At 44.3% G+C, this 26,973-nt stretch overlaps 1 protein-coding gene across 1 annotated transcript; it reads right to left on the reverse strand.

Moving 5' to 3' along the window:
* Positions 1–23,457, reverse strand: SLC2A12 (solute carrier family 2 (facilitated glucose transporter), member 12). The gene is made up of 4 exons (XM_015415731.1): positions 22,129–23,457; positions 7,978–8,100; positions 5,070–5,202; positions 1–123 (listed from the first exon to the last, which is right to left on the reverse strand). The coding sequence occupies exons 1-4, from the start codon at positions 23,450–23,452 to the stop codon at positions 24–26; spliced, it is 1,680 nt and encodes a 559-aa protein (XP_015271217.1). The 5' UTR covers positions 23,453–23,457; the 3' UTR covers positions 1–23.
* Between the last annotated feature and the right edge of the window lie 3,516 nt (positions 23,458–26,973).

The raw sequence follows: 26,973 nt of genomic DNA on the forward strand, positions 1-26,973 counted from the left end.
TGTTTCCATGCACCTGCCCCTCTCTAGTAGAATTGTTCATGGGGTTCTTTGTTGGAAAGTTCTATGGACATCAGCTGATCCTGGCGCTGGCTCATCCTGCAAAGGGTACTCTTTCTATGCTTTCTGGGGGAAAAGGAAGCATATCAAAGTAATGTATTTATTAAAACTATTTCTTCCCCTTAGATAAAGTTAATGTCAATCATAACTTCAGAAGTAGTTGGTGAACTAGGTGTAGGCCTGTAGCTATTATCATTTATTAAATGGAACAGAATTTAACCTGAACGAAAGGTACACTTGTAAAACATGGGGTGACAAGCAGAACTGGGCAAGCAATTATTAAACGTACAGAGAATATGTCTAAAAGTTTACTTTCAGTTTTAGCACAGGCTCGGGAGTCACATCTGGCTCTTCTGAGTGCTCCCCACTATGGAACCAGCCCCATGCTTCAGGAAAGTGGGCAAGGCCACTGCACGGTAGGGCTTGTGGTGTCCAAACACTGCAGGGACTGAAGGACAGGCAACCAGGGATGGAAGTGAAGGCCCATCTTCTCCAACAGCATCCACCCTACCCTTTCCCACAGCCTCTGTGCTCTAATCCCAGGTGGCTATCAGGAGGACACAAAGCTGGCCTCAAGGAAGGGAGAGTAAAGCCACCCCCAACAGCAGCCACCCAGGAGAAGAGTAAACTGGCCACAGTAGGATCATGGTAATTCCCTTTCTCCCCAGCCAGATTGCTCTCCTTTAGGCCCCTTGGCAATCACACTCCACTCTTGTCTGAGCTACTGTTCCTCTTGTTGAGAAGAGAGTGAGAAGGCAGAGAAAGAAGCCCTTTCCCTCACTCCTGATACACAAGGTTCAAGAGTGCTGGGGGGAGAGAACTCTTCGTGCTCAGAGCTACTCTGTTAATTTAAAAGGTTGTAACATGCTTAACATTAAGTGATATCTTAGATTATTGTATGTGTGTGTTTGGTGGGGTGGCACTCTGGGCATACTGCAGTCACGTGGCTCTTGGTTGATGGTAAAATGTGTATGTCACTCTCCATGAGGCACAGAGTGAGGTACCACTCAGTGTGTCAAACTAGATCTGGGAGATCCAGGTTCAGATCCTCAGCTGTGAAGTTGACTGGGTTGTTATCGGTATAAAATGGGCAAGACAGAGGCATGGCTTGGATCTTAAACCTTGCCTTGTGCCTGTGCTGCATTTAAGGATGGTGTGTATTAGCTAGCCTGGCATTCCTTTGCCTTCACTTCAAATTGTTACAGCACTTGCCCACTAGATGGCAGGTTTTGCTTGGTTTTTTTTAAAGAGAACCCTCCACTCTCTGACCTTGCAGCCCTATTGACCATGAAACTCCAGGAGTGGAGGGCATTTTCTTTCATAGGCTCATTCTGCATCTAGCATTTGCTCCGCTGTTTTACCAAACCCACACTGGAACAGAAAAAGATGCGGCTCAAAACCACATTCAAATACCCCAGGCCAACACTGTACTGACTGCAGAGTCACCCCTGAATGACCATAAAACGGTCATAAATCTATGCAGAAGGTTCAATAAAACTGAGAGATCAAAGGAAGTGAAAGCCGGCATGCAGTCTGGACACTGCCATAAAATCCGACAAAGTGAAAGTGGCATGCAATGTGGAGGGGAATTTCTGTTTCAGCGTGGGTTTGGTAAAACAGCGGAGCAAATGCTAGATGCAGAATGGGCAAACATCTAAAGACCATCACCGAATATTTATGATGGGAATAAATATTGCATTTCAAAACACATTGCTGTAGAGGCTGTACTGAAATAAACGACATTTGGTTCCAAAGGTGTGTTTTAGAATTGTGTCAATATGTTCAAGCCAAATATAGCTTACTTGACCAATTAACAAACATATTCTGAGGAACCCTTATATATTAGAATTGTCAGTGTCAGATTTCAAAGTATTCTTCCCAATTCATTGTGTTTGGAGCAAAGGAGCACTGTGTGTGACTGCATGTCTTTCTTTTTGTACATATTATGTACAGTATTTTTAATGGAGATATAACTTAAGACTCATTAAATATTTGCTTTGAATTCTTTAACGTGTGATTCTCTTGTAGCCTAATCTTGTTTTCCCCTGCTATGAAACCCAATAAAATCAGACGTTATAAACAGAGCAACAACTAAAATATATACAACTAGCAGTAAAGCCCATTGTAAAAGCAGTACAATGAGCTCTAGAAAGCAAATGCATCAACTGGAAGCAGGTTAAGTACATATTAGCAGTATCTCTCATATATAATTGAGTAGTGGGGTGGCACTTTCTGAATATTCTTCGCTTCAGCCAGTTGTTCCTGCACTCCTCCTGTTTGTGCGTGCCCATGTAGATCTGTCTGTGACTGTGTCTGTATTTCTGATTTGCAGCATGCCTCGGGTTTTTGGCGTCATGTTTTCTGTGTGTCTGGTCCCATCCTCTTGTGTGTGTATACACTGGCTTTTTTGTGATAAGTTGGGCTGGTCCCCCCGCCTCCGCCATACTGACAGCTGTTTACTTGGCGGGGAGGTTTCCGTTCTGGAAAGTGTTGCCTCAGCAAACTTGACTTGAAAACTAAGGATGGTGGGTTTTGTCCCCTGAGGGAATCAATCATCACCTGGCAAGGAGAGCGAAGACAGCTGTGTTCATCTGAGTGAAGCAACCGTCTCCTGAGGAAAGTTTTGGCGGGTGCCACCTCTGTGGGCAGTACTCAGGCAACACAGCCAGTGGATAGCGACAGCTTCTGAGTGACACATCATGGAGCCTACTGATTTAGAGGCATGTGGAATGTTCAGAAAGTGCCACCACACTACTCAATTATATATAAGGATATATTCTATTTTTAAAATAGTGTCTTGGCTGGTTTAGGAGGAGAGAAAGAATGCCCCCATCCAACATAAGGCACTCCTGACTTCATGACAGCCACACTAGATAATATGTGTAATATTTATTTATTTACGTAGTTATTTGTTCGATTTATACCCCACCCTCCCCACCAGTCAGGCTCAGGGTGGGTTACATAAAATGCATATGTAAATACAGTTAAAATCATACATAAAACAACCATAAACAGTCAGTTATCCATTTTCCTTAAGTGCCGGAATAATACTCAAGTAAAGTACAAGAGCAGAGATTCCTAAATTAAACTATACTACTACTTAGGTGATAGTCCTGATGGTATTCTCATATTGACAGATTGATCAACTAATTTGTGCCGACAAGACAGGCTGAAGGTGGTAAAGCCAGGGCACAGGGTCACTCCTCGGTATTTAAGGTGGCTCCTAATCGAAAGCCTGGTGGAAAAGCTCCATCTTACAGCCCTGACCCAACTTGCAGTCATATGTAACATTGGGGCACTAAAGTTCCCATGTAGCCTGGGGCCCCATTTGGTTCAGGAATACAGTGCGGTGGAGGAGGAACCATGGGGGGGGGGCCTGTTTCCCCCACTATGGGCGTCCCCGTGTACTGATTTTCTCCTGTTTTTGTTTTCCCCCTGGTTACCATTTTCCGATGATATTTACATTTACTCTATTTTTATTTTATTTATAGGAAATGTTATACCTGCCAAGTTGTTTCTTTGTTAATACTGGGTTTCTATAGCTCATAATAGAGGGAGAGAATAAAAAGTTGTGTCCTGGGGGGGACTGCATGCATGCTTGAATACTGCCCTATTGCATATTTTAACTTTAAATAATTGCTTAGGATGTCTTGGGGCTCATGCAATTGTATCCACACACCCTAAAGCCCCTGAATCTCTCAAATCTGGGCTGTGGTGAGACTATGGGCACTTTCACACATGCTAAATAATGCCGTTTAAATCCACTTCAACCATTGTTTGCAAGTGGATTTTGCCATTTCACACAGCAAAACCGAGTTGCAAAGTGCATTGAAAGTGGACTGAAAGTGCATTATTTAGTGTGTGCAAAAGTGATCTATCTTATTTTTTGAAAAAGTTTGGTAAGAATTTTAGAAAATGCATTTTATCTTTAAATGCAGCCTTAGTAGAAGGAATGATATGTCTGCTTTGCATATACAAATATTTTCTGTAGAATTCTGTTTCTGGTTTATTTAATCTGTTCAAGATTAAACTAAAGTGATTTTAAATAAAGTTCTTAAAAGACAACATAGAGTGATCATTGGCTGGGACACAAGGTTTTCACCAAAACCTGGAATAAACACACATCTGACCTCTTACAGTCAGAACAGTGCTATCTGCACTGAATGATCACTGAAGAAATTGATCACGCTTCACATAGCCTCGTGGTTTAGTGGTTAATGCATTGGTTTAAAAACAGTTCAAGGGACTTCTAGTTTCCATGTGCTTGCTTGAAGTAATGCACTCCATCCCACAAGGAGGAGAAACCCAGTAACATATGGAGCAGAGGTCCATCAGTGGCTATTAGCCACAAGGTATAGATAGGAACTCTCAGTCTGGGGCAAGTGATGCTCTGTATTCTTGGTGGGGGGGGCAACAGTGGGAGGGCTTCTAGTGCCCTGGCCCCAGTGGCAGACCTCCTCATGGCACCTAGTATTTTTGACCACTGTGTGACAGAGTATTGGACTGGATGGGCCATTGGCCTGATCCAACATTGGCTTCTCTTATGTTCTTATATTCTTATCCCCACAATAAATATAAAAGATCCTCAATGTGAAAGGCCAGCATGTCAGAGAGAAGATTCAGACTTGGCTACAGTGTGACTGTCTTACCTGCCCCCTCTCATGTCCCCTGCAATGCTGTTCTTGGTTGAAAGGAGCCCCCAGAAGCAACATTTGGGGCAACATTTTAGGCTGCAGTATGAGGAGAGGGAAGAAATGAGCAGAACTGCTTTCACTCATGGAAGCATCATACTGGAAATGAACCCTTGCTATATCATATCATTGTACAGAAACTTTCTGACATGGGAATGTATTTAAACCTGTGATCCTCCTTCCTTCCCATCCACCCCCAACTTCAAATTATACAATCCAGGTTGTACTGTGTGCTGTTTCTGTACATTTTAAAAACCCCTTGGTTGTATTAAGACACTAGGACAATGTCAGCCCTAGTTTCAAATATTGCCCTGTACTTACTGTTTTGCCAGTAGTATGGAGATTTGCTCTAAGGAGCACCCTTTTGTCTCAGGTATAAAGACAATGACAAATGCTAATGACGCTAGGCTCATCAGAGCATAAATAAAATACACCCATGGTAAACCAATTAGATCTAAGAAGGAAAGAGAGAAAGGTTATTATTAAGACTATATAGTATAAGAAGTTTTATCATAGGCTGGAATCTGCTATTGTGGAGGCAGACTCTACTGGTTACTTTTACACAGGGGTCATTTCCTGCAGGAGTGCACAGGAGTTCAGTGGAGCTTCGACAGTAAAGAGCCCAGGGGGCGGGCACATGCAACAAGCCCCACCCCACTCCCAGCAGCCCTCAGTCAGAGCAAGAAGCAGCCAGGTAAGCTGCAGAGCCTTCCCACAGCCCCCAGGTCCAAAACAGTCCAGTGGCACCTTTAACACCAGGTTTTATTCAGGTACAAGCTCTCCCTCCTCTGTGAGGACAGATCTACACATCCCCCCCCCCCAAAAAATAGCTAGCAATCCAAAACAGTCTAGTGGAAGCCTGAGCAGTGGGTGTTGCCTTCTGACACACTTCTGGTGATGTCAGGGGGTGTGGCATATGCAAATAACTTGTGCTAATGAGTTATGCTAATGAGCCCCTGCACCTCTTTTTCTACGAAATGACGCCTGCTTTTACACATACATTAAACATACATGCAGACCATGAATCTGCCAAACTTTCTTTTTAGATTTTCCCTTTCCCCCTCCAACAAAATGGGTAGGCTTTGTTGAAGAAGAAGAAGAGAAGAGAAGAAGAGATTGGATTTATATCCCGCCCTTCACTTGGAGAGCTCTGACAGAAACTGCTCTTCAAGAACAGTTCTTATCAGAACTATGGCTTGCCCAAGGTCATCCAGCCAGGTGCAAGTGGAGGAGTGGGGAATCATACCCGGTTCTCCCAGATTAGAGTCCACACACTTAACCACGACACCAAACTGAATATCATGCCCATGTAGCTTTTCTCCTTGCAATACTTTCCCCCCATCAGATCTGCCTTTTGAATGGTGGTCAGGCACAGCTTACTGGTAGAACACCTCCTCTGTATGCAGAAGATCCCAAGTCCAGGTAAAAGGATCAGGTATTAGTGATGTGAAAGACCTCTGCCTGAGACCCTGGAGAGCTGCCGCAAGTCAGAGTAATCTATACTGACCTTGATATACCGCCTGGTATAAGGCAGATATGTATATGGGATAGGGTTACAATAACAAAAGTTCCTAGTCATGTGTTTTGTTTGTTTATTTATTTCATTCACCATCTGCCTTCCTTACTGAGACTGAAAGCAGGTTACACAATGTAAGTCAATGTGGTCAATAAGACAAGACACCTAATAAGCACTGCACTGCAACTACAGATCTCTGAAACAAGCATAGATGTGAGGAATAATGCCAACAATAAAAAGTTACAGCAGCACTTCCAGGAATGACAATGCTTGAATGTCAACATTTGTTGATTCCCTGAGACATTAATATTATACCAATGAGCTCCCTGGAGGGCTCACAAATTCTTCAATGAGAAGGCCTCTGCGCTACGAAAGAGCCCCTCTCTGTGAGCTGTTTCATACTGGTATGTTTTACAGGTGCCCTGTGAACATCTGATGCACATGTGTTCATTTCTTTTTGCCAAATGCTCCTTTCCTCAAACACATGGCAAAAAGGAACCACATGTTCTGGCATTGTTTCAGTGGCCGTAGGTACACACTGAAGTTCTGTAACACATATATACTACATCTCCACTTTATGGCTCAGTGAGAAACACAGAATATAAATGAACTAAATAAAAATGTGACATGACTAAGGCACTCTGAAAAAGGCTGGCTGAAGAGGATCGTCACTGAGAATTAATCTGAGTTTGCTTGCTGTAAGCCTGTCTATTGGACAGATGAAACGTACGCCACCATGGCTGAGGCAGACTGCTGGTAAACACTGACCCATTTCTACTTTAGGTTGTACAAATGGGAAAATGGAGGAAGTGTGCCACGGTTGTCAGGTAACCACTATGTTATCTGCAGGCAATTACATTGCCAGATAGGGTTGCCAGGTCCTACCTGGCAGCTGGCAAGGGGATCCCGGGACTGTTCCTGTATCTGCTGCGCATGCAAAGTGTGCGGGGCACAACGACATCACCCAGAAGTGAAATCATCATGTTGCTAACATTGGGAATGATGTTCTAGTTTTGGGGCAAAACCCTATGGTTTGTAGGCCATTTTACCATAGAGTTTTACCCAACAACTAGAGTGTCACCATGCGATGTCAGCAATATGATGAGGCCACTTCCAGGTGATGTCATCATGTTTGCCTTTCAGGGCAGCTGGGGGTGGGATTTTGCCTGCTGGACAGCTGGACAGCAGCGAGGAAGCATCCCACAAAAGCAAGGGTCCCCCCCACCCTTGGCTGGGGTCTGGCAACCCTATCGCCAGGCAAAAACTATTTCTTCACATGTCTATTAATGCACAATATTCTGAATCCCTTTCAGATTCAAGAAGAAGAAGAAGAGCTGGATTTATATCCCGCCTTTCACTCGGAGTCTCAGAGCAGCTTACAATCTCCTTCCCTTCCTCTCCCCACAACAGACACCCTGTGAGGTAGGTGAGGCTGAGAGAGCTCTGTTCCTGAGGGAACAGCTCTGTGACCCAAGATCACAGCAGCAGCTGCATGTGGAGGAGTGGGGAATCAAACCCAGTTCTCTAGATTAGAGTCCGCTGCCCTTAACCACTACACCAAACTGCTGTAACTTTCTATTGTTGGAACTGAGCATCAGACATTTCAAAGGGTGCCATTTCTGCATTTGAAAGGATCATTTATCTATGTGCAGGGAAAGCTCCATAAGCTCACCCACAGCCATATACAGTCAAGATAAGATATACCATCCTTACCTGTTATCGTCAAAAAAGTTGATGAAATCAAGAGATTTACTCCCCAGTTCACACTTGAGGTTAGAGCAATTCCTCTTCCTCTGATTCCACCAGGAAATATTTCACTCAATACCAGCCAGGACACTGAAATAATAATGAAAAAAATCTCAAGAAGGTTCAGTGATAAGAGCCCGGGTTCACCCATAAAAAGATCAGATTGTGCCATTAAATCATGGATGGCCTACTCTCAGGATTGGTGCCACATGTGGGAGTGGGAGTCAGAAGTTGTGTCCAGTCTGGGCAGGAGTAAAAGGGATCTGTGCCTGGATATTTAGGGTTGCCCACTGGCCTGGAGAAAAATGTCCCTTTAATAAAGGCTTAATGTGTGGAAATGGGCAACCAAAGCTTTTTGTGGCATGGAGGTCAATAACATCACTTGGTCAATAACATCCCTTTAAGTCTCCCTCCAGGCAGTTAGCAAACCCAGCTACCCTCCTGCTTGCCTCTGCAGTGCTGTACTGTTGCCAGCGCTGAACTTTGATGATTAGAAGTTAAACAGGGGCCTGCTGGAGCACTTGGTGGTAGAGGGACCTTAGCTCCCTGGCAGGGCACATGCTTTGTATGCAAATGATACGGAGTTCCGTCCTCGGTATCACCAGCCGAAAGGATCTCAGAAAGCAGGGAAGCACTCATTGTTTGAGGCCCTGAGGAGCCACAGCTAGACATAGTAGAGAACAAAAGGCTAGATGGACATCTAGTCTGTGGATGGCAGCATCTTATGCTTATATGTACTAAATATTTGCTAAAACGGCACTATTTTGTCTTGTAGCATATTTGCCAAAAACCTATATCAAATAACTGATTGGGGTAGGTAGAGTACGATGAGTACTACACTGACAGTGTGTCACAGCACAGTATCATTATCTTGACTTTACAATAATAGCCAAGATGTTGCATCATTCCATCATTCCCATTTGTTTTAAAGCACCAGTCACTGAGAATGAGGAGAGACAAGCAGGGACCCACAAGGATTTGTGGGGCCTGGGGGGGGGGATCTCATTTTTTCCATGTATTGCCCCTCCCCCCCATTTATTCTTTCTCTCTCCCAGGAGCCCCCCCCCCAGCTTCTCCCCTTTCCTTGCTTCTTTCGCTCCTTCCCACCTAGCAACCAACCTACTTTTAGCTGCCCTCCAGTGTTCAGCTTTCTCTCCTTGCCTCCCTCTGGTAGCCTCTCCCCAGGAAAAGTCTAGCCAAGTTGTAAAAGCTGCGTGGTGGCTGCCAGGCCTGGGTCCAACAAGTTCTCATCCGTCCGGAGGGGCAGCAGGACCTTTCCCAAGGCTGTTTTGGCCTTTCTGCCCACCCCTGCTCCCACTACTCACGGCTTTGCTTTACAGAAACTAATATTTGCGAGGCTTGGCAATATAGCTACCTTCCAAATGGCCATTGAGAGTTCAGTAGGCATTCTTTTCTTAAAGTTACAGGTGCTGTTTCTGTTATTGGAGGAGACCCTAAGGGGTCTCTGAGCGGCTACAGTTACTCATTTATCCCTAACCTATGGCCACAATTATTAGGAGTGGGGACAATCCCTACCGGCACCCAGTGGAGGGGTTTTTCTCCCATCAGATTTTTCTGCAAACCTGGGACTTTCTTCAAGTTTATAGTGAAATCCCCCATCTGTCTCTAGCTCTGTTTTGCAAATTTAGTGATCATATGATCTATGGTTCAGTTCAGAATTATAATAACTCGGTATCTAAAGCCTTCCATTACATGGAAGGAATTTATTTGCTTCATCTGAACTGCTCGTTCACACAGGCAAGCTAGGCAGCTGCAGGAGACAGCAGTAGTCTGAGGGAAACCAGCACATCAAAAGCAGTGTGCGAACTCAGGATTCTGTGTTGCTTCTTTCACTGCTCTCTTTGCAAGGTTGACAACTGACCAAGAAAAAAGTTCTGTCCCTTTAACAGAGGTTTAATATACAGACATGGGCAGTCAAAGCTTTTCATGATGGAGGTAAATAACATCACATGACAAGAAGGAGGAGGAGGAGGAGGAGCAGTTTGGATTTACACCCTGCCCTTCACTACCCGAAGAAGTCTCAGAGCAGTTTACAATCCCCTTTCCCTTCCCCTCCCCACAACAGACACCTTGTGAGGTAGATGGGGCTGAAAGAGCTCTCTCGAGCTGCCCTTGAGAGAACAGCTCCAAAAGAACTTATAACTGACCCAAGGTCACATCAGAGTGGGGAATTCTCCCAGATTAGAGTCCACGCTCCTAGCCACTACACCAAACTGGCTCTCTGCTGTGGATCAAATTGAAATTAAAGGGGCAGCTAGAAGGACCAGTTTAAAAGCTGGAAAACCTAGCTCTGTACATGAACAGAGATCCTGAAGATTTCTGGGGCACAGTCAAAGTTTACACAGGAATTAAGGTTGCTAACTCTGGGTTGGACTATATGTGGAGATTTTGGGGGTGGAGTTTGGGGAGGGGGGGCTCAGCAGGTATAATGCCATAGAGTCTACCCTCCAAAGCTGCGATTTCCTCCTGGGGAACTGATCTCTGTGTCTGGAGATCACCTGTAACACCAGGAGATCACCAGGCCCCACTTGGTGGTTGGCAACTTGGCAACCCTAGCAGGAAAACAGGAATGTTGCCAAGCCTTGTTGCCTAGAACAACAACAAAAAATCAAAAGCTAGCTGACTTTATACCTATAGAAGCCAAAAATATTCTAATGTAGAGACATGCTGCAAGAATAAGCTAACCTGGAGTTCCCTTGTCATGCACCCATATCAAATACATTTACAAATATACATAATTTTAGAGCTTTACAAGTTATGGTTATGATCCATCTAAGTTAAGCATTTTTCAGTCCTGTTATGGAACAATTAAGCATGTGCCGAAAATCTTCCTCCCTAGGCCTCCCTAACTGTTTTGTACTGGAAATATTTAAATTAAATTAACTTCAATGAAAACGAGGAAGGTACTATAAAATATCCACCAACACGCCTCCCCCCATAACAGGAACAGGCTGTATCGTGGGAGGACTCTCCTGATTTACAACCACGAGTTTCAGGTGAATATTGGTGATTATATACCCAGAGATAACTGGTGATTATTATCCTGGAGAAGAAATTTATAGAGTCTTGTCAAAGAAAACCTATTCTGTGGTAAAGCAGGTGTGACGAATTGCACAGAAAAGAGCAGGTTTTAAAGATGCTGCTTGTATCAAAGAATCAGGGAGTTCAAGAATTAAACTTCCCTGGAGAGGAGAGCTTAGAGGATTGGCTGCTCTATTCGCTCTCTGACCGGCCAGCATCAGCTGAGAGTAGGGCTGCCAAATGCCCCCGGGGGGCGGATTTTCCTCCGCTTTCGAGCCCTGCTTTCTGCTCCCGCGGAATCGGGGCTCGGGGGAAACCCCACCCCCGCGTGCGCGTCACCCGGAAGTGACGTCGCATGCTGGGGGCGGGGCCACGCCATTTGAGGGGAAAACTCTTTGTTTTCAACCTCGAGGCAGCTCTAGTGGGAAATCAGCCAATATATACACACTACTCTAGGGCAACTCAGTCACTGAGGGGAATTGAAGATTTGGCAGGAAAAATCTGCCAGTCAGTTAGGGAGATACAGGGGTTCATCATAGCAGGCTTAGAAGTTTAAAAAAAAAAAAAGAAACTGCAGCTGGTGATGGTAGGTACTTTGTGTTTGGTATCTCCTTGGCACTGTCATGATTTTTTTCCTTCCAAGAAGCATCAACCAGTATCCAACTCTAAGCTCAACAAAAGAAGATGATTGTCTCTGACACAATGAGGAATTTCAGACAGGCGATATCTCCCGGTAGGGAACCGGTTCTCAAACGGGTTCTGGTCTGTCATTTCCAACAGAACCCATTTGAGAATCGGTTCCCTACCGGAATGTATTTGCCATTTCATACACAAAAGCTTCTGTCCTGTTTAGGAACCGGGACTGAAGTGTTTTACCTGTCAACCGCTTCCGAGTAGTCTTCAGTTCCCTCTCCCGATTCTGTTACACTTTTTTCCCGCCGTTTTTCGCCCGCGTGGGCTTTTTTTTTTGACCGTTCAATTTATAGCGTTATATCGCTATAACGCTATAAATCGAACTTTTTTTAAAAAATCGATCACCCGCACAGGAAGAAAATGGTGGGAAAACAAAGCGGTGCAAGTCTGAAATGCCAAACCGCTTCTGATCCGGCTCATTTCCGGTAGGGGCAAGCCATGTGTGAAATGGCAGCCCTGTACCAGTTCACTTCAAAACGGATGCTTACCGGCTTTATACCGGGTGAAACTGGGGAAATGGGAATTCCCCAATATCTGAGCCTTCTACATCCATTAATTTGAGGGACTATATTTAAGAATGAGATTAGACTAACTTTCACTCATTCTCTAACCCCTTCCCATATAACATTCTGACATATGATTAAAAGCATCTATTAGTATCTATTACTATGCTTAGGTTCAGTAGTTATCTATGGACTACACAAGTGTTTTACTAGGTCAAATAAGTTCAGGTCGAAAGTAGTATCTTCCTAAGAAGGCCAGCTTGGAACCACTGTATTAATATTGTGACAGATAATTGAAATAAAGTGACTTATCATCTCTGATTAACTAGCTGTATTCTGCTCAAATTCTTGTATGCAGTTCTCTAGCTTTCTTCTTATGCAACACAATACAAAGTGTACCTCTCTATAGAACTGGAGAACTATCTCCAAAACAGACAGTAAACCCTAGCTACTGAGCTAACATCCACTGAGCTAAAGTTTCCACTGATTTGACTCAGCTAAGGATACTAGCTGTTAAGGCATGACATATGTCTCCTGAACATACGTCTGGCTGGCATCCTTTTGAGAGCTTCTCTTTTTGATCACTTGTCACTATAAGCTCAGCAACACATCTGAGATCTAAACAGTGTTGTAAAGTTTAACTCAACGGACCATTTTCTAATTTTTGTGTGATGGCCGGGTTCAATCCACTATGAACAGGATTCAAAAAGTAGAGTTCAAAGCACTTGAAATGATTGTTGGGTTTCAAAGGTATGCATTGCAGACAGGGGGGGAAAAGATTAGACTATGACTTAGAAATGAATGAGGTCTGGAATATAAAAGCTTATGAAAAAAATGGATTATTACAGAATGATGCAAGGTTGAAGGAAAATAAGGGAAGGGATTATCCTTCAAGCAATGAAGGCACAATATCTTGGGGGGGGGTGTGTGCTAATTATAAGACATGAATGCAACCACAAATTTGAAAACTGCTCTGAGAACAAGGAACTCAGAAGGTACAACTAGTCAGATGTTGCTATGAGAGTAAATTAATTCATGTTTTCACTAATGACAGACAAGTTGAGAGCAGGACTACCTAGAGGGGACTATGGGGGAGGGCAGAAATTCCAGGGACTGTGCCATTGTGTGGGCCTGTAGAGCCAATCAAGTCATCTCATGGGATTTGTTTATTTCTGAAATTTTGATTGGATTGGGTCTGGGCTATATAAAAGAGGGACAGTAGAGTCCATGATGACTCTCAGCAGCCTGGTCAAGAATAAACTTCACTCTACTTCTGACTGGGTCAGAGACCCATGGCTAAGGAACCTACAGCTTCAAACTATGAGGGGGGAAACGTGGCACCCTATTTTATCTTCTTGCTCAAAAGCATTAAATGATTTAAAAAGAGATAGTATATGGAAAATTCAGATGACCTGTGGTTTTTATCACAGAATGGTAGCCTTAATTTATTTTTTATTTATTATTTATGAAGTCCTAGATGGTCCAGACTGTAGGAAAAGGACACAGGCATATCCTGGCCTAAGTATTCTGCCTTGAACAATAAAATGGGAATTCCAGGAAGGAACTCACCATTTTTCTGCACTGCAGCCAGTGATCAGAGCTCAATAATATAACTGCCAAGTAACACAGTCATATGGTGTTCTCATAACAACATAGCTCTGACATGGGAAGTACTGCCTGTCCCTACAAAAAAGCTGGGATGGCAACTGATGAGTCACATGGATATGGAAGCGAGGGGGAAAGAGAGTGCAAGGAATGAGGCAGTGAGTTCTACATAGCCAAAGAAAACTTCTGTGAGTCTAAATTACACAAACAGGAGGAATAGAACCAACAGAATAGGCCATAGGAACAACACAGGTAGTATTGCCAGTCCCCAGGCGGGAGTGGGGGATCCCCCGATTCGGCCCCCTCCCCGCCATTGGCTAGCCAGTGGGGGGAAGCCCCACCCCAACAGCCACGACCCCAGAAGATGTCCCTGGCATGCTGATGTCACTTCCGTGCTCCCCCCAGTCCCGGAAAGCTCCCTCCCACCCCCTGCCAGCACGAGGTAAGGACCTGGCAGCCCTAAACACAGGTTATTGTTGTTTACAGGTGGCAGAAGTTACAAGAGATTTTGCTTAGACTGCCATCTGGTGTCAGCCGTTTAATGAAATCGCTATTTTAAAATTGTTAATGGCTTACATAATAGGTTAGAACAAGTGGGACCCACAAGACTCATGGGGGGGAATCTAATCCTTTTCCTCCCTACACTGGTCCCCATGTCCCCTCCCTGCCTGCTGCTGCGTGGACAGCACTGCAGCCAGCAAAAAAGAGGTTCATATTGCCATCTGGATGGACTGTTATTAGTGCTTTGTGATAGTTTTATTTTATGTTGACTGTATTCTATCTACTTTTAAAGTTGTTAATCACCCATAGCCCATGTGTGGGGTTGGGCAATCCATAAATCTAATAAATAAATAAATTTCCTGGGTAGCTCACCATTGCCCTTACTGGGCAGCTGCAAGGTCTTGTGGGGGGCATCCAGTTTGTCCTCTCTCACTTTTTCCTGTTAGCCTCTCCCTTTTTCCTCCTTTTCCCCTTCCAACTTCCTGCTTTTCCCCTTCCAACCCACCAACCAAACCTACCTTTATCTGCCCCCTATCTTCAGTTTTCCTTGCTTCTCTTACCTTGCAGCCTCTAGCAAGGAAAGCTATGGCTTAGTTGTACATTGACAGCTGCCAGGCCCAAGCTCAGTTGCCAGGGTTGCCAGTCCCCAGGTCCCAGCGGGGGTTTTCCTAGTTTTCGAGGCTTCTTACCACCTCTGGCCAGCTGACCGGCAGGGAAAACCCCACCCCCAAACAGCGACGTTACTGTATGACATCTCTGACATGATGACATCACATGGAAGTGATGTCATCACAGCAGGGATGTTGCATGGTAATGCTCTGGTTTGAAGCTGGTTTTACCGTAGAGTTTTGCCCCCAAACCAGAGCATTGTGACAAGGGGACCAGGGAACTCTACCAGGTGCACAGTGGGAAACCTGCAAGGACTTCTGGGGGGTACCTAATTTCCCCCTGTATTCTCTTCTGTACTATGTTTTCTCCTGTTGGCAACCCTAATATCCTCACCTTTCCTTGCTTCCCTGTCTTATTCCCACCCACCCTCGGCCTACCTTTTATCAGCCCCATCTTCAGCTATATTTATTATTTCATTTATGCCCCACCTTTCTCCACAAAGAGGACCTAAAGCAGCTTACATCATTCTCCTCTCCTCCATTTTCTCCTCACAATGCTGTGAGGTAAGCCAAGTCTGTGTGACTGGCCCAAGATCATCGAGTGAGCTTCCATGGCAGAGTGATGATTCAAACTTAGGTCTCCCAATCCTAGTTTGTATAGGACTACACAACACTAACTTTTGTGAGGTGGCTTCTGTTGAACAATAGCAATTAGCTGGCCATGGATGAGTCATACAAGTTGTGTGGTAAAAAGTCACTTGCTGGTTGCTGGTGGGTCTGCCCCTGATGAGTCCTCCCTCAGATCAAAATAACCCTGAAAAGGGCCCTCACCCTTCCTTTTACAGACAGAAACCATCCCCAAATCGCCAGGAGTTTCCCAGGCAGGATATGGCAACCCTACCCCCACATCCTCTGCAGGTGGCCAGGAGGAGCCTGGCAACCCTAAGAGACGTACTTGAGGTGTTCCACAACAAAAACAATACAGATAAAACAGCCAATATTATAATGCCCCTGTATAGATCTATGGTGCAGCCTCATTTGGAATATTACTTTGCCTCTACCCTTATACTACTTTCTTCTCCCCCACAGCCAACCTACCTTTATCTGACCACTGTCTTCAGCCTGTCCTCCTTTCCTCCCCCTGGCAGCCTCTACCAGGAAAATGATGGCTCAGTAGCATGCTTTTATAATATACATTGTTAGCTTAGCCCTTTGGTTCACAGTCTTTTGCTTCTATTATTTGGAGGAGTTAACTCCCAAATGTACTTTTTATTTCGTATTTTTCTGCAGGCTTGTAGAAAGATCTGTTCATGGCTCCATTCTCTGGGGTTAAGTATCCACAGATTTCACCATGTTGAGAATCAAATATATTGACAAGCAGAGAACCCACAAGGACTTGCACAGGCATCTCATTTTCCTCTCAACTATTTCCTCCATTCTTTTGCAGATACACCCCTTAGCCTCTATCCTTATACTACTTCCTTCTCCCCCACAGTCAACCTACCTTTATCTGACCGCTGTCTTCAGCCTGTCCTCCTTTCCTCCCCCTGGCAGCCTTTACCAGGAAAATGATGGCTCAGTAGCATGCTTTTATAATATACATTGTTAGCTTAGCCCTTTGGTTCACAGTCTTATCTTGGGTTGAGTTTCCACCCCACTTTCCCCTCCCAGCTTTGGTCAGTAGCATGTGGCCCAATCCCCATGTACTTGCAGAGGGCACTTCACTTTCCCCGTATCCTTTTCTCCAACTATTTCCTCTTTCTCTCCTCCTGGTAGCCCCCAAGTCCTCAGCCTTCCCTGTTCCCTTGCCTCCTTCCTACCCATGCACCACCAACTTATCTTTTCTCTGCCCCTGACCTTTAGCTGTATTTGTTATTTATTTACTTAACACCCTACCTTTTTCCACAATGAAGACCCAAAGCAGCTTACATTATTCCCTCCTCCATCATTTTATTCTCTCAACAACCCTAAGAGGTAGGCTAGGCTAAGAGTGTGTGACTGACCTAAGGTCACCCAGTGACCAATTTGAACATTAATCTCTGATCCTAGTCTGAAACCATGACCACTATACCACACTGACTTTTGCAGGGTGGCTGCTGTTGAACAGTAGCAAGCAGCCACAGCTGGTCATGGGACTCATCTGACAGCAAGTCTTCTAGTGTTTGCTGCTGGTGATCCCTCAAAGCCCAAGATAGCTCTGGAAAAGGCCCTGCCCTCTTCCCTTGATTGAAAGTGATGTATACTAAGGCTTGAAGGCTGGCAATACTGTTGTGGTTACTTAGCAACAGCCACTGAAAGCATTTGTGTCTTAAAGGTACAGGTGCTGCTTCTATCAATTTTAGGGGGTTAACCATACCCCCAAGTATTTTCTGTTAGATTTCTGGTTATTCTGCAAATCTGGGGCCTTTCTCAGATTTATAGAAAGATCTGTCTTGTCTGTCTATTAACTCCAATCTCCAGAGTTAAGTATCTAGATGGGACCATTTGGAAAATCAGATACAGAACCTGTAGAATTTGGCTGCCATTTAAAAAGCAATCAGAATGAATCCAGCAGATGCTGCTCCTGCTCCACTGTTCTTATGATCCTTTTGTCCTCCCTCTCTCTTGTCTGATATGAGGCATAGTTACAGACACGCTTGCTACCATAGGCAGAAGGGAAAGGAAGGGAAAAGAAACAATAAACTAGCAGAACTGCAGAAGAGAGCATTAAAACTCCTGTTGCTGCCACCTACTCTCTCATTACCTCCCAACTCTTTAAAGAGGTAAACAGAGTCTCCAAGTCAGAACTTCATAACCCTAAACTAAGTTTGGTTGCTTTCATACTATAACCCTTCTGTACTGTTGAAATATCCCTTTCCCACAAACTAGAAATTGAATTAAAATGGTGGTTCCACACAAAGTTTAGCACTGCAATCCCCATAAATATCTCCAACCGTATTTTTATTCCGAGGTAAATCCTGTTCAAGGTCCCCCTTTTTTGCTTCCCCAGCCGGCCTGCCAAGGCAGGCTGGCGGGGGAGCAAAGAGAGAAGGGGTTTAAGCTCCAGAGAGAAGGGGTTAACACTGCGGTGCAATCTTTCCATTGTATTCTATGGGGCCATAGACTACAGCGCAACTCTAGACTGAAGGCGCTTGGGGGCGGGGAGCTGGGGGTGGGGCTTGCCACCACTGGGGCTGCCGGGGCGGTGCTCTGGCGCGCTCCAGCCCCAAATGACCCCTGGTTATGCTAAGATGCAGAAGCTGCACAAAGCAAGGAGGAAAATTTAAAGGAATGGTTTCTGTATGAGGCATCAGTAGCACTTTGCCAGACAGGCTGGAAGTACAATTATGTTTCAAGTTTCAAAAAATTATAAATCATGTATGATAAAAGACAAGGGGGGAAACAGGCATGATACTGGCATTGGCGATGACATCATCTGAACTATCCATAAAAACTGAGTGACTAAATTATTTTAATGGCAGACTGAATGACAACCTGAAATGCCAGATCTTAACTTAGAGACTTTGCCTTTAAGTACCCAAATGCATTAAGAGAATGCAGCTGCTGCACCTCTCGCCCTGCTACTCCGTGGTCCCTCCATCCAGCTTCCCTGTTCTGGATGTGAGGAGCAGGCCAGCAGACTGGTGCAGTAGGAGGTACCAAGGCCTCCTTGGGGCATTTAGAGGTGCAGGCACAGTTTCTGGTTTACAGACTGGCAACCTGATTTTCAAAAAGACAGCAACATTGAATCCTGTGTACGAGAAACAAAATCACATTGTTTTATTCGTTTGATCCTGAATTGGGCATTTTAACGAAACAAAGCTGCCAACATAACACACAGGGCAAGAAAAGTTTCACCTGCCTCCTCTTCGCAAAGAAGGATTACTCAGAGGAATACAAGCATGTTCTCGCTTGGTCGTCAGGTTTTTTGCATTGAGCTTTGGTTTAGTGCTGTCAGTGCCATATACATGGTTCATTATGAAACTAGGGACATACTTCCCATAGTTCAAGCATAGATTATCATGGGCCAGGAAGTTCTCATAGCAACATTGCTGTAAATAGCCAAGGGCCAGTCACCGTTTAATTTTGTTCTAATATATTAAACATATACAACTCTGAAATTCCTGCGCTAAGACGAATAAGGGGCTGTTGAAAAACTGCCAATGACCAAAGATTGTTCCATTCCCCCTCCCTGAAAAAGACTAAATGTATTTACCAACTACTTGTCTGACAGAAATATTACTGGTACAGTTTTTCGCATCATTGCATTTCAGTGCTTGAAAAAAGTGCATCAGAGGAATTTTCATCCGCTATGCAGCTGCTATAAAGGCAAAGGAGAATGTAGCAAATCCTTCATAATCCGGTTCAAACACCCTATTGTTCACGAAATTGGAGGGACTAAAGCAAGGCTTCTGAAATGGAGGGACTCAGTTCAGTTAGAAAAGATGGTGCTCATCTTAACATATCAATGGTCTGACTCAGTATTAGGTAATTTCATGAAAGACTAGGGGGAGAAAATAAGGGGGTCACCCATGAGGGGCACAAAGCAAGGCAAGTCACACTGCTCTCAGATTCAACACAAACTCTATGGTAAAACCACTGAATCCTTGAGCGGCATAACATTATTTCTGGGCTCAACCTGGAAATGATATCATGCTGTCACCATGGAAGTGCCCTCCACCCTGTGTTCTCACCTAACCCTTGTATCCTGCTGGCAGCCAGCCACCAGATTGCAGCCCTAGTGCCAACCCTCGGGGAATCCTTGCCTGGTAGCCTGCAGTGCCTGTCAGCAGCACTAAAGAGTATTAAAAGTACAGATTCCCTGTTTCCTCAACAGAGATATGAAGATTTCAATATACAGTCAGGCTTACAGATGTAGGACCTGATAGTTATTTTGGATGAATGAAGTATATGAAGAATGTAAACTTATAAGTCTCTGCTAGAGGCTCTGTTGCTTATTCCCAGTAGGGGAAGTTTATTCCAGGTTGATTTTCCAAACACCAAACTTTGGATCAAAAGGTAATGTACAAGTTAAATGGTTTTTAGAACATGTAAACTAAATTGCCTAAAGCAAAACAAGCAGAGTATTTTTAAGCGTACTACAACATTGATTTATTACACTGATAATGTACTACAGTAATTGCTTAAAACAGATAGCAAATGGGATGTTTAATTGCTTTTAATCAGATTTAATTAATGCAAAATAGACAAAAAAGCTGTTCTTTTTATCTCTGTGGGAGCCTCACTGTGTATGGTACAAACTGGAGAGAAAAAGAACAGATGCTTAGTCATTCAGGACTCCTTTATAATGCAAAAAGGGCTTCCATTGATCTTTTCATTATTATTTTTTCTTATACACCCACTCTCTGTGATATCTGTAAGCTTTTGATCAATAGTATTAATGGTAAAATGAAAACTGAGTAGTTCAAAGCAAGATAAATTTGTCTCTAATGTTTTAAGAAAAGGACAAGAAGCCAACACCCAGGGGTCATTTCTTGCAGGAGCGCACAGGAGCGGAGCTCCGGCAGTAAAGAGCCCAGGGGGCGGGCACATGCGACAAGCCCCACCCCCTGCTCACAGCAGCCCTCAGTCAGAGCAAGAAGCAGCCAGGTAAGTTGCAGAGTCCCCCCCCCCCCGGGGCCCCGGTTCAAAACAGTCCAGTGGCACCTTTAAGAACAAGTTTTATTCAGGTACAAGCTCTCCCTCCTCTGCGAGGACAGATCTGCACGTTCCCCTCCCCCCAATAGCTAGCAATCCAAAACAGTCCAGTGGCGCCTGAGCGGTGGGTGTTGCCTTCTGACACACTTCCGGTGATGTCAGGGGGTGTGGCATATGCAAATAAGTTATGCTAATGAGTTATGCTAATGAGCTCCTGCAGCTCTTTTTCTACAAAATGACCCCTGCCAACACCTAAGTTCAATGTCTTCATTCCAATGGCAGCTATAAAATAATTGGGACATATTAGTACTCTAGATATACTGATCTTATGTCAATTTAAGAACATTCTCTATTAGAGAACTTGATTAGAATAACTCAACTCCCAGGGTTCCTTATGGACAAACAATGGTATCAAGCCAGGTTTTTTTAAATTGTACAGTAGACATGGTCTTGAATAGTATTCTAAATCTTTGGTTAGAAAAAATACAACTTTAAATAAACTCTAATCTATATAAAATTATGTACATTTTTATATTACATTTGTATTCTGCTTCTCTGCTCAGCTCAAGTATAGGTCTACCATATAAGCACGCACATGTACAAATATGAATTTCAAATCAACTGGGGGGGACAGAGCATGCATAGCTCCCACTTAATTCTGGAGATTTTTCCCTATGCTCCCCACCCCACCCCTCTTTTTCTTTTTCTTTTTTTGATGTTTGCACTGGTTTGCTGGAATGCCAGAACTACGTAGGCAATAGTTCCATAAAAACTGCTGAGCAAACCACACCAACTTGGTGTCACCTGCTAGGCTGTTTCCCCACAAAGATTTTTCTCTACATGGACAGCAAGAAGCCCTCACAGTAAAGGAGAGTGATGTCCAGATGCTAACATGCCCAAGTTGGGCAAGACTCCCTTAGGGTTACCAGCCTCAATATGGGGTCTGGGGTTGTCCCAGAATTACAACTGCTCTCCATATGGCAGAGGTCAGTTCCCCTGGAGGAAATGACTACTTCAGAGGGTGAGTTCTATGGCATCCAATCCCTGCTGAGCTCCCTCCCTGGGCACTGCCCCAAATCTCTAGTTATTTGCCAAGCTGAAGTTGGCAACTGACTTCCATTCCCCCCCCCCATTTACTCCAGAAAAAATAGAAACTTCATTCTTCTCCAAAGTAAAGAGAAAAGTGTGGGATGGTTGTGGGTCTCACATCCATCTGGACACTTCCCTGCTGCCACCATGGGAAGGAGGGCAGAGCTAAGCTCTACCTTCAAAATGGCAGCACTAACTCTGGCCTTTAAGGGGCTTTTTTAATTAACAAAGCTGCACTACACTAGAGCCGCTGTCATGCTCGCTTCTTATGGTACATTATTATGTACGTCTAAACAATATTTTTGCTTCTACTTTGGCTTTGATGTACATTTTGAACTTTCAAGTCCAGTGATGCAAGTGTGAAAACATTTCTTAAGTGCTTAGTCAGCAGTCCAATAACTTACGAAAGTATGTTTGAAAACAATATCTGCAGTACTTACTTGGTCCAAGGCTTACGGAGAAAGCAGCGATGTAAACAAGCAAGCTGGCCAAGGAGAGCCATTTCAGAGCTGCTGGAACTTCCACAGCTCCTGTTTTCATATGGGATTCAGCCTGGCTTGCTGTGACAGAGGCTGTGCCTCTTGCCATAGCTGTCTTGTTCTGCTCCCCTGTATTAGAATCTTGAACCTTCTGCTGTGAAATCCTGATAGATGAAGCCATCCCAGCAAATTGGTCTTCTAGAGTCTCATTGGAGAAGGTCAGTTTTTCTACCTTCTGGAATGAAGAATCTTCAAAGGATTGGTTTTTACAAACAGTAGTGAAGTTCATGTGTATGTTAAGTGTTACCACTCCCATGGTGATTAATGACACAGACATGAGGGATGAACCGATACAGAGAAACGTTTTGCTTCCTACATGGTCCACAAAGAGGGTAGCTGGGACTGTACTGATCACTTTGACCACCCCAACACCAGTAGAGGCCAGACTAGCTGCCTCGTTGCTCTGAAATCCAGCTGATTTCAAAACAGTCGATGCATAAAATAAGATGTTCGGCTGCCCTGTTGTCTGTACGAAGAACACTAGCGTGATTCCTATCAGCATCCGGGCCCTCATGTTGTCTTTTGCACGGAACAGATCGAAAAAACTGTATTGGTGTTCATCTTTCAAGGACGATTTGATCATAGCCAGTTCTTCAGCAGTGTCTGGGGTTCTCCTCAGCTTTCCAAGTACTCTGCTAGCAGCTTCATCAAAGCCTTTCATCACCAGGAACCGAGGACTGGGCAGAAGGAAGTGCAGAGCAACAGCTTGCAAGATGCCCAATGGAATAACAAGGCCAAACATGTACTTCCAGCCATGGTAAAAGCTGGCAAATGCATAATTTGAAATGTAAGCCAAAAGGACACCCACTACAATCATGAGTTCGTTCAAAGACACCAGCAAGCCTCTTCTGTGTGGTGGGGCAATCTCTGCGATATACACACATGTTGCGATTGAGGAAAGCGAAATGGAAACCCCTATCACAATCCGTCCTATTATAAGAAGTCCATATGAGGCAGAGAGTATCAGGACTAGACTGCCCAGGACAAGTAAACAAGATGCCATCATGATGGTGATTCGTCTCCCATATTTGTCTATCAGGAAGCCACCAGTTGATGAAGCCAGCAAAGCGCCAATTAGAAGAGCACTTACAACCATTTCCTGTTGTTGACATGAAAGTGCTAATATGCTAGTTAGCTGAAGAAGTGCTCCGGAGATTATTCCAAGTTCATAACCCATCAGAAATCCACTGACAGCAGCAATGGTTGACGACAGAAGAGTAAGCATTCCGCAGCCTGGAATAAAAGGAAATGAAAAGAATAAAAGGAAATGAAAAGAATCAAGTGAGTTCATCATTATTACCGCCATTATCAGGAACCAATGTTGTGTGGCAGTTAGAGTATTGGACTAGCCCAGGGGTCCCCAACCATTTTGAGCCCACGGGCACCTTGGGAACTCTGACACAGTGTGGCGGACACAACCACAAAATGGCTGTCACAGGCGGTGGAGCCAACTGCAAAATGTCAGGGGAAGAGGTTATTCATAAGTTTAACTTATTCTTCAACATTTCAAGCAGGAGCTCTGTTTAACAGAATGCTTTTTAAAATAAACATATTGTTTTAAAACATTTTCTTGTGTTCACACAACTTACCTTCAGTTGCATAGTGAAGATCCTCATGCTATGCTCTGCACAGCCAATCAGATCTCCCAGATGGCTAATCACAAACAAAAGCCCCATCTGGCCCTGCCCACTTTCTAACATACTTGCCAGGCGCTGTGAAAGGTGTTGGCAGGCCCCATGGCACCTCACTTGGAACCCTTGAGACCCATGTTCAAATCCCCACTCTGCCATGAAATTTGCAGGATAACCTTGGACTAGTCACTTCCTCCCAGCATAACCTCCCTGGTGGGGTTATTAGAAAGGTAAAATGGAGAAGAGAACTGTGTGTGTTGCCCTGAACTACTTGGAGGAGAAGAAAATAAGCTGTTTCAAGGCAATGGTGGCAAAACCTAAAGTCTGTAATTATAGTCTTAAAATGGAAAGCATGATGTGTTGCATCCCAAATAGGATTAGGTCACACTGGGTGCAAAACAGGTGTTCAAGTGACACCATATTACTGGAACACCATGGGGGGGGGGGAACAGCAATCTTTTTTTGTGAATTTCAAAGGCAGCAGTTAGTCAAATAATCCCGATGAACATTTTCCATCCATTGAATTTAACATGTACAGAAGAGCCAAAGTTAACTGTGTTGCAATTATTTATCTGCAATATAGGCACAGCACACGGTAATAGCACAGGCAATCTGCACAATCAGAACTGTTCAGATAACAAGCATGCCAGCTCTGGTAGCATTTGTTTGCACTGTAGACATTGATAAAGGAGACACTGGATTATGACATTGTCTTTATTACATATACTACATAGAATTGGACATCACAATTCTAAGGTCTAAGAGGATCAATATAGCTCAATATAGGTTACAACTATGATCCCCATGCTTAGTTAAAGAAGATGCATGACATAGTGGGGGATGCCACGGTATGTGTCATTCTTCCAGAGTAACCTGAATATTTGTAGGCTAGTCCATCCTAGGCTCTACAATGGTCTCAGATGACCAAGGGGTTGGAGTGTCTTCCCTATGAGGAAAGCCAGAAGACTCAGACTTTTTAGTTTAGAAAAAAAAGATGAGTAATGAGGAACATGATATCAATTTTTATATCATGTTTATAAGTTTATAAAATTATGCTTGGGGTAGAGAAATTGGAGAAGGTGGACAGAAGGAGTTTTCCCCCCTCTCCCATAATACTCTAACTTGGGAGCAGCTAAGGAAGTTGGTGGCAGTAAGAAGGACAAAAGGAAACATTTATTTACTCAATGGGTAATTAAATTGTGGGATTTGGTGCCACTGTATGTAATGATAGCTACAAGCATTAAAAGGGGATTAGACAGATTCATGGATGAGAGGTCCATCAGTGGCCACTAAAGGGATCCTCCCTATTCATAGGCAATAAACCTCTGAATCCCAGCGCTAAGCAGCAACATCAGGGAAAGGCCTTGGCCTCTGTGACCTGATTATTGCCACTGCAGGGCAACCAGTAGGCCATTGTGTGAAACAGGATGCTACACTAAATGGACCATTGGTCTGATTCAGAAGGGTTCTACTTATGTTTTTATGATAACTGGAATTTTGGGAAGAAAACTAAGAAGTCACTTGGCTGTATATACAACCCATAAACTAACTGGTCTGTTTAAGCCATTTTAAACATCATATCTGAGAGTTTCTAAGAGTCCTTGTATATAATGATACAACCAGTAACCAAAATTATCTGGATGACCAACCCTTTGGACAACAAAGGCAGGGCAGGCATCAGGGGTTGGCATGGTCAGGTACTTGCTGAATAGAGTTACCAGCCAGCCAGCAACCCCAGGAGCATTTAGGAGTGGGAATCATAGAGGTTTTGCCAATTCTAGAGTATCCCATTGAATCACTTCTGGTTTTCACCAAAGGTGAAATCAGCACAGCAGCATAATGCTAGCATGTGACCTCATTTCCTTTCACTTGCGCTTCAGGCACAAGCAGACAATTAGTTGGGTTGAAGCCTACACCACAACAGAAGGCCCACTACTGACCGGAGATGCTAGTTCCATCTGCTCCTACCTCAAAATGAGCAATTGCCCAGTGTTCCCTGTGATGTCATGGGGCCTCTGGGATGACCTCCTATTTCCTGATGGGGAGCACCTGCAGGAGGCGCTGGAAGATGGTCCTCTGTCACAGCTATGCTCTGCTACTAGCCACAGGCATCTCTTACCAAGAAATGACAGAATGTTCTGAAGACACATGCAATATTATATAGACTAGGATGTTCTACCATTTCTTAGTAGGAGAGGTGCTTGGAGGACGGAATAATGTCTAACTATTTCTTGTTGCTCCTTTAAAGTATGTCAGTGGTGACGAGGCTAAAAAAAGCTTCAAAGAGTCAAGGTTTCACTCCCTCCTGTGTTCCTCCCAGAAGGAAACAGGAGATTGCAACAAGGGGACCTTGAAACGTTACTTCTAGAATAATCTTCCATTTCCTGGTCAAAGAGATGCTGGTCGGAATAGAATGGCAAGTAGCCCTGCCAACACTAACCCCAAAGAGGTAAGTTGGTAGGCATGGCATTTGTGTATGTGTGTGTGTGTATGTGTGTGTGCACTCAAATTTTTGTTGTGTTGTCTGAGTGAGGGGGAGGACGTGGTGATAGCAATGCTTTTACTGGGGTGAGCGGGGCACTGGAGGGCATCTTGCTCAGGGCTCTACAAAGCCTGGATCAAGCCCTGTTTATATAGCTAGGTCTCCGTGGTTAGGTTCTAAGGAACAAAAATCCAAGAACCTAAGAAATGTCTTTCTAGATCACACAATGGTTGGTGCAGCCCATCATTCTATTTCCAAAATTTGGCATCTACATTCCCTTGGGAGCTCACAAGGAGGGCAAGATGGTGATAGACATCCCCAGCCCTTTGTTCCCAGCATTTCATACTCAGAGGTACATGCAGGGGTCATTTAGTAGAAAAAGAGGTGAAGGAGCTCATTAGCATAACTCATTTGCATATACCACACCCCCTGACATAACTGGAAGTGTGTCAGAAGGCAACACCCACCGCTCAGGCTCCACTGGACTGTTTTGGATTGCTAGCTATTGGGGGGGGGAGCGTGCAGATCTGTCCTCACAGAGGAGGGAGAGCTTGTACCTGAATAAAACTTGGTCTTAAAGGTGCCACTGGACTGTTTTGGATCGGGGGGCCGGGAGGGGTTTTTGCAACTTAC

The sequence above is a fragment of the Gekko japonicus genome, unplaced genomic scaffold (assembly GCF_001447785.1).
Source record: "Gekko japonicus isolate JY-2015 unplaced genomic scaffold, Gekko_japonicus_V1.1 scaffold5024, whole genome shotgun sequence".
Classification (NCBI taxonomy): domain Eukaryota; kingdom Metazoa; phylum Chordata; class Lepidosauria; order Squamata; family Gekkonidae; genus Gekko; species Gekko japonicus.

Bases quoted from the DNA above. Each gene is read 5' to 3' on its own strand.
- SLC2A12 (XM_015415731.1), bottom strand. From the start codon at position 23,452: ATGCTTACTCTTCTGTCGTCAACCATTGCTGCTGTCAGTGGATTTCTG. The intron at 8,101-22,128 runs GTAAGTACTGCA...TTATTATTTCAG, and splicing joins CTCCGTAAGCCTTGGACCAA to TGTCCTGGCTGGTATTGAGT. The intron at 5,203-7,977 runs GTAAGGATGGTA...TTTCCTTCTTAG, and splicing joins AACTTTTTTGACGATAACAG to ATCTAATTGGTTTACCATGG.